The sequence below is a fragment of the Palaemon carinicauda genome, chromosome 25, assembly GCF_036898095.1.
Source record: "Palaemon carinicauda isolate YSFRI2023 chromosome 25, ASM3689809v2, whole genome shotgun sequence".
Taxonomy (NCBI): domain Eukaryota; kingdom Metazoa; phylum Arthropoda; class Malacostraca; order Decapoda; family Palaemonidae; genus Palaemon; species Palaemon carinicauda.
In genome coordinates, this window is record NC_090749.1 from 104192013 (window position 1) to 104200738 (window position 8726).

Sequence of the window (8726 nt, forward strand, 5' to 3'; positions counted from 1 at the left end):
CCTCTTGTTTTGGCATACTGATACCATTGTTTAAATGCCAAAGGTAATCCCCTGTTTTGGCATACTGATACCATTATTTAAATGCCAAAGGTAATCCCCTGTTTTGGCATACTGATACCATTGTTTAAATGCCAAAGGTAATCCCCTGTTTTGGAATACTGATACCATTATTTAAATGCCAAAGGTAATCCCCTGTTTTGGCATACTGATACCATTATTTAAATGCCAAAGGTAATCCCCTGTTTTGGCATACTGATACCATTATTTAAATGCCAAAGGTAATCCCCTGTTTTGGAATACTGATACCATTATTTAAATGCCAAAGGTAATCCCCTGTTTTGGCATACTGATACCATTATTTAAATGCCAAAGGTAATCCCCTGTTTTGGCATACTGATACCATTATTTAAATGCCAAAGGTAATCCCCTGTTTTGGAATACTGATACCATTATTTAAATGCCAAAGGTAATCCCCTGTTTTGGCATACTGAACACCTTCATTTAAATGCCAAGGATAACCTCTTGTTTTGGCATACTGATACCATTATTTAAATGCCAAAGGTAACCCCTGTTTTGGCATACTGACACCTTTATTTAGATGTCAATAATAACCTCTTGTTTTGGCATACTGATACCTTTATTTGAATGCCAAAAGTAATACCTTGTTTTGGCATACTGATACCATTATTTAAATACCATAAGTAATCCCTTGTTTTGGCATACTGATGCCATTATTTAAATACCAAAAGTAATCCCTTGTTTTGGCATACTGATACCATTATTTAAATAACAAAGTAATCTCCTGTTTTGGCATACTGACACCTTCATTTAGATGCCAAAGGTGATCCCCTGTTTTGGCATACTGACACCTTCATTTGATGTCAATAATAACCTCTTGTTTTGGCATACTGACACCTTTATTTTGATGCTAAGGATAACCTCTTGTCTTGGCATCCAAATGCGTGTGATTACAGTATATGCCAAAGTTAATCCCTTATCTTGGCATCCAAGTGCGTATCATAGACGCCAGATATGTACAGAATTTATGCAACATCTTAGAAAAGAAGTTATTAAAAGCATCAACGCATTGATGAGTACAGAGATACGCATCATGTCATAATTACTCAAAAAAAAAATTCTCTTCCGCCATTGTGACTGAAGGTGAGATGACGTGGCAGAATATTGAAGACAAAGTGACACATCGGTGTTTTTCTCTTTATGAAAAAAAGGGTGGTGATGTAAGAGAGAGTCGAAGATTGACTTTTTTAAGATGAGTGTTAAAATGTTAGTGGTTGTGAGATATGGTTGTAGACTGTGGCCGAGATTGTGAAATAGTTAATCTTTTGTTGTATAAATAAAATAAATTAAAATCTATTTTGTTTTGTTCCGTATATTATTGTTATTAATATTCATACTTATATTTATACAAATATTTATACATTATATATATATATATATATATATATATATATATATATATATATATATATATATATATATATATATATATATATATATATATATATGAATATGTATAACCAACATTCATGATTTTTAATCAATGTAAATATCAACCACAATGGAATTATATATATATATATATATATATATATATATATATATATATATATATATATATATATATATATATATATATATAGATGTATATATATACATATATATATACTTATATATACATATATAGATATATATATATATATATATATATATATATATATATATATATATATATAAATATATATATGTATATATATATATATATATATATATATATATATATATATATATATATATATATATATATATATATATATATATATATATCAGGCATCTCGACACTCTCTTACATTACATTTTTAATGATAACAATAAAAGATAATAAAATCATGTGACTACCTTATGGCAGCGAGACTATCCCCCCCGTTCAGAACGCGTATTGGGCCAAGCCTTGGCCACAATAGTGGCCCTTCTGGGATCATTAAAAAGGCCATAATTAATCGTTGGCCATCTCTTTGTCACGAGACCAGGGAATAATCCTCGGGGCGTGATGAGTGAGCTGAAAAATGGCCTTCAGTGGGTCATGTCAATTCAGGTGAAACTCCTGCCTATTACAATTAGAAAATGACCTTTACGTTTGTCATGCTCATGTGCATCTTACGTCTAGCATTGACGCGTGAGAATCTGTGCTGTGAGAGTGATTAGTCGGTGTACGATATGTTCTAGTTGATCTGTGTCTTGTGGTGTTATTATTATTATTATTATTATTATTATTATTATTATTATTATTATTATTATTATTATTATTAGTTAAAAACGTAATTAGACAATCATAAATGAATTAAAGGAATATAATAGTCTAACATTTTCTCGTATACTGAATGATTTTGAAGTTTTGCGTTTTTGGTTTTTTTTTTTTAGCCAATTTACACACAAACTACTGAACCAATTTCGACCAAACTTGGTAGCCATGTTCGGTATGACCCAGGGATGAATCTGTATCATTTTGGATGAAGTACATCAAAGTACAATTATGCAGCTGTACTTTGAAAGCAGTAGCAATGATAAGTAAATGTTGAGTATTTTGTCAAGTTTATTATCTGTTTGTGAACAATATCACACAAAAACTAATGAACCAATTTTGACCAAACTTGGTGGACATATGGGATAGGACCCAAGGAAATATCCATTAGATTTTGAATAAAATACATTGAAGTATAAGTCCACAGTGGAGTTAAGAGCAAAATGAGACAGCTTGGCGTTGGTAGAGGCATGCTCTCTACCGAGTATCCCTCTGATTATTATCATTAGTGTTATTATTACTAAGTTTTAACCCAATTTAGACCAGGAATATAAAGGAATATATTAACCTGACAGTTTATTATACAAAAATTAAAGATTGAATATGACATGTAAACAATCTTTTTACTTTCAGCTGACTCTTTGTCTATCTGTGTGCACCCTCCTGCATGCATGGTGTGTGTGTGTGTGTGTGTGTGTGTGTGTGTGTGTGTGTGTGTGTGTGCGTACTGATAACTTGAGATTAGAAGACTAGATTTTGATGTATAAAAGCAAATATGTTTATTATGCTACGTAGTTGAATCGGTAGAACTTCAAAAGTTCAAACTTGCAGCGAATGTTTTTATGTTGAACAGGCTGACATAAGTCTCTCTTGTAGTTTATATATGAAAGATCTATTTTAACGTTATTGATATTTTATATTCATTGTTCATTAATTCTCTTACAGTTTATTTATTTAGATATTTCCTTTCTTCACTGGGCTATTTTCCCCTGTTGGAGCCCTTGCAGGGCTTATAGCCTCCTGTTTTTTTTTTAACTTGGGGTGTAGATTAGCTAATAATAATAATAATAATAATAATAATAATAATAATAATAATAAAATAATAATAATAATAATAATAATACTAATAATAATAATAATATGATGATGATGAATAATAATAATAATAATAATAATAATAATAATAATTATTAATAATAATAATAATAATAATAACAATTTTAGATATGTAAACAAATGAAGATTTCTAATTACTTCATCGCCATGGAAGCTATTTTATTATGATTGAATCTAATTCAAAATCTCAATAATCCACTGAATCAGGTGAATAAAGATGTGTTTAAATGGTGTTGACTGGTGGGGGTATGCTCCCTACTCACTGCTTTTAATACGTCGCTTATCATTCCAGATTGCTATTGTGGGTGTGGTCATGCTGACGCTGATGGTCCTGGTGGAGGGCGATCGATCGATCGACACGGAGGCGCAGCTTTGTAAGAATCTTATTGATGTTTGTTTACATTTGTTTATGCTCTCTTCTTCTTTCTATATTCGATTAAATTGGGTCTATGTTTGCCTTCCTTTCTCTATCCTTGTCCAAACTACTCTCGTTTGTTTCCTCGCAGTTCGTCATTACGCCAGTACCTCGGGTTACGAATTTGTTTAGTTCGGCGAGCAAGCTCGCAACCTGAAATGCTCGTATTCTAAAACAATTCTTCCTGTAAGAAATAAAAGAAAATTCTTCAATGCCAGAGTTATGTGGTCTTTTGACTGGCCAAATAGTAATAACTTGTATCCCTCTCTCTCGTCACAGCTGGTTTTTCCTTTGCATACACGTACACAGAACAGTCTGGCTTATTCTTCCCACATGCTCCTCTTTCCTCGTACAACTGACAACACTGACATAATATAAAGATTCTTCTTCACACAAAGGATTAACCACTGCATTGTAATATCCAGTGGCCACTTTCCTCTTAAGGGTAAAGGTTGAAGAGACTCTTTAGCTATGGTAAGCAGCTCTTCTAAGAGATGGGCACTCAAAAATCAAGCTATTTATCTCAGTCTTAAGTAGTGTCATAGCCTCTATACCATGGTCGTCCACTTTTTGGGGATGGAGTTATCTTACTTGAGGGTACACTCTGGCACACTAGTCGATTTGTTTCCTTATATTTCCTCAATGGGATATTTTCCCCGTTGGAGCCCTTAGAGAGTTTATAACACTACTTTTCCAACTAGGGATATAGTGTGCCTAATGATAATAATAATCAGGAAAAAATATATAAAAAACGATCAGAAAACCTCCAGTATGAAGATCAACGTTGCAAAACATACTCCAGGATATCGTAATCAAATCAAAAGCAAGACACTTTTCTGAGAATGTTATGCAAAGTCAAAGTGAAGCAGACATTTCTAGACATATATAGAATTAAGACAGGATTTTTTCTTTGACCTCAAAACCATAGATCTATTATTACTTAGAGTTGGTACTGTTTATTTTGGAAATATTATTTTCTAGTTTATGTCATGATACTTATCTTGAGTTCTCATGAGCAAAGGCACTCACTACTGTTTGAATTTAGCTCTACCTTTATCATTATTGTTATTACTAGCTAAGCTACAACCTTAGTTGGAAAAGCAGGATTATATAAACCTTATAAGGGCTCCAACAGGGAAATATATCACAGTGAGGAAAGGAAATAAAGAAATAAATAAATCATATGAGAAGTAATACACAATGTAAAATATTTCAGAAACAGTAACATTAAAATAGATCTTTCATACACATAATATAAAGAGAGACTCATGTCAGCCTGTTCAACATAAAAAAATTCACTGTAAGTTTGAACTTTTGAAGTTCCACTTATTCAACTGCCTGATTCAGGGGTAAGTGACCGCCCAAATGCTCAGAGCACCCGCGGGCCCAAAACTGATATAACGTATCGGTATCAACCCATATACGTCTTCTTCTTCCCCACTACTAATCCCTATATTAAGGGGTCGGTTGCCTGGTTCGCCTCCTCTTCTACCAAACATCTTCTCTTCATATCATCCTTCACCTTACCTCGCCATCTAATTCCCTGCCTGCCTCTCGATCTTCTCCCCCTAATAGTTTCTTTCCAAGCCCTCCTCACTCACTTCTCACCATTCATCCTCAACATGTGTCCACACCATCTCAATTGTGACACTCTTATCCTCTCTGTAATCTTTACTACACCTGCCATTCTTCTTTTTTTCATCATTTTCCAATCTTTCAAACAGTGATATTCCCATAATCCATCTCAGCAATCTTATCTCTGATCGCTCAAGGTTTGCGTCTTCTTTTCGTCTCGAAGCCCAAGTTTCCGATCCATACATTAACACTGGTCTCATTACTGCGCTATAGATCTTGACTTTTAACTTCATCTGCATTTTCTTATTACATATCACTCCTGCTACCTTCCCTCCCACCCACCCCCACTTCCCCCAAGTAGTTTTCAATTCATTTTGCTAAATTTTGCTCATGAATATCATATTCACTCCTCTTATTGCCATCTAACAATTCAGCTCTCGTCCCATACTTTCTAATCAGAGTGATCTTTGTATCATTTCATTAGAAAAACCAACAAATTCTATCCCCACTTGAATTACTTATGATTTCCTCATTATCAAAAGTTTCACAGATATAATTTATGAAACCATATGAAAGACATCACCATTGAACGAGGGCAGTAGCATGTAAAAGTATCGCTAAGAGATATGAGTTGGCTTCATCGTTATTCACTTTCAAATCAGTATCATCATTATGCATTTGTTCACTCTTATGGCATCTATAAGGTAGTATTTACTTGGTTTTGATTGATTTTCGTCTCGTGTTTTCAGTTGGCGACCCGTACGAATTCGGGGAAGACCATCACCGATTCCGTAGGGCTCCTATTTTCGGACTCTTCCAAGGCCTCTTCGGTGGTAAGAAAGGCCGAAAGCAGAGGCCCTCGCGCCCTACCTACGGGGCTCCCCCTGCCGCACCCCCTGCCTCTTACGGAGCTCCTCCTGCAACTCCTAGCTCAGGTTATGGAGCCCCACCCGCCACTCCTAGCTCAGGTTATGGAGCCCCACCCGCCACTCCTAGCTCAGGTTATGGAGCCCCACCCGCCACTCCTAGCTCAGGTTATGGAGCCCCACCCGCCACTCCTAGCTCAGGTTATGGAGCCCCACCCGCCACTCCTAGCTCAGGTTATGGAGCTCCACCCGCCACTCCTAGCTCAGGTTATGGAGCCCCACCCGCCACTCCTAGTACATCGTATGGGGCTCCGCCTGCAACACCCAGCACATCTTATGGTGCTCCTCAAGCTCCAACCCCATCATACAGTGCACCAGCACCACCTCCAAGTCCTTCCTATGGTGCTCCACCAGCACCACCTCCAAGTCCTTCCTATGGTGCTCCACCAGTAGCAGCTCCAAGTCCTTCCTATGGTGCTCCACCAGTAGCAGCTCCAGTCCTTCCTATGGTGCTCCTCCAGCCCATCATACAGTGCACCTTCCCCAGCTCCAAGCCCAACCTACAGTGTCCCTTCTGCACCTTCACCAGCTCCAAGCCCATCCTACAGTGTCCCATCTGCTCCTTCACCAGCTCCAAGCCCATCCTACAGTGTCCCTTCTGCACCTTCACCAGCTCCAAGCCCATCTTACAGTGTCCCTTCTGCACCTTCACCAGCTCCAAGCCCATCCTACAGTGTCCCATCTGCTCCAAGTCCCTCTTACAATGCCCCAGCTCCAACTCCTAGCTCTTCTTACGGTGTCCCGTCTGCTCCAAGCGTCCCATCTCAGTCGTATGGTACGCCTTTCTAAACAGTCGAAGAGATCGCCACTCGACGTAGACTACGTCGTCGGCAGAATTGGCCCCGAATGTTGGGCGAACACAGTCGTGTATATTTTGTCCACTGTATTTACCATTAAGTCTGCCTAGTCTGATTTGTTTTGATGCAAATGTAACAGTTTTAGAAGTATGGCTTTAAATTCCACACCTTAAAGACATAGAAGTGAATATAGGTCTATGACAAAGAATGTAAAGTATGTAATTGAAATATTTTTTTAAAAAGATTTCAGAGCTTGTATATTTGAAATTCTGTCGTACTGTGGATATTCATGTCCGTACAATTTGCAATATAAAACCTGGTTTATCACCTTTCTGTTAATTTTCTACCGAACGGAATTAAACTCTTCGGCGTCAGCGTGCTTATCCTTACCTACTCTATTATCATTTTTATTCATATTTATACGTCGAGGAAGCCCAAATTTCAGCCCCAAAAGGCTACGAAGAACTAGGTCCACAGCGAGTTCCCCAAAACATGGCCTAGTTTCACCCACTTTATGGGTCTCTACTCTATCAGAGTATGAACATCATGGCACCCAACGCCTCTTCTTCTTCTTCTTCTTCTTTTTGCATCTTTTTCCACTTTTATGTGGGGTCGATGTTTATGGCCAGCTTTCTCCATCTACCTCGTGTATCAAGGATGACCTTCGATCAAAGGGATTAACCGGTGATGAAGTGTGGGACGGAGATCGATGGAGAAAGCTGGCCAGAAACATCGACCCCACGTAGAAGTGGGAAAAGATGCAAAAAGAAGAAGAAGAAGAAGAAGAGGCGTGGGGTGCCAGAAGGTTCATGCACTAATAGAGTAGAGAACCATAAAGTGGGTGACACTAGACTTGCTCACCGTACGGGCCATGTTTTGGGGAACTCGCTATAGGCCTAGTTCTTAGCGAGTTCTCAAAAACATGGCCCATAGGGTGACCAAGCCTAGTTTCACCCACTTTATGGCTCTCTACTCTCTGCATGAACCCCCTGGCACCCAACGACATATAACCCAATTTACCTATATATAGAATACCAACTTTAAGTAGTTCTTATTTGGAAATGATACAAAGTGAGCCACTGTTATAAAGATTTTTTTCAAACCAGAAGGTTTCTTCATTTGTTTCCCAGTCAGATAGAGGCTTTGTGGTGAAAAGCTTATCCAAATTTTTATGGAATTGAAGTAACACACACACACACATTATATATATATATATATATATATATATATATATATATATATATATATATATATATATATATATATATATATATATATATATATATATATATATATATACTAGCTAAGCTACAACCCTAGTTGAAAAAGCAAGATGCTATAAGCCCAAGGGCTCCAACAGGAAAAAATAGCCCAGTAAGAAAAGGAAACAGATAAACGATATAAGAAGTAATGAACAATTGAAATAAAATATTTTAAGAACAATAACAACAAAACTGCCGAAAAAATATTCTGAAAAATGTAATTTTCTGACAATATATATATTTTTTTCAAAATCTTTCACCTTCATCATCTTGAGAGGAGGATAAGTAAAGCACAAAATGACAGATATTAAATAA

The 8726-nt window shown here is 36.6% G+C and overlaps 1 protein-coding gene across 3 annotated transcripts in view; it reads left to right on the forward strand.

Annotated features, from left to right (window-relative positions):
- LOC137619317 (uncharacterized) overlaps positions 1-7510 on the forward strand; it is an 87784-nt gene extending 80274 nt beyond the window's left edge. For all 3 annotated transcript variants that reach the window (XM_068349479.1, XM_068349478.1, XM_068349480.1), the window contains exons 2-3: positions 3729-3810; positions 6176-7510. In XM_068349479.1, coding sequence (XP_068205580.1) covers positions 3750-3810; positions 6176-7077 — 963 coding nt within the window. In that variant the 5' untranslated portion in view covers positions 3729-3749 and the 3' untranslated portion in view covers positions 7078-7510. The remainder of the gene's footprint in view (positions 1-3728; positions 3811-6175) is intronic.
- The last annotated feature ends 1216 nt before the right edge of the window (positions 7511-8726 follow it).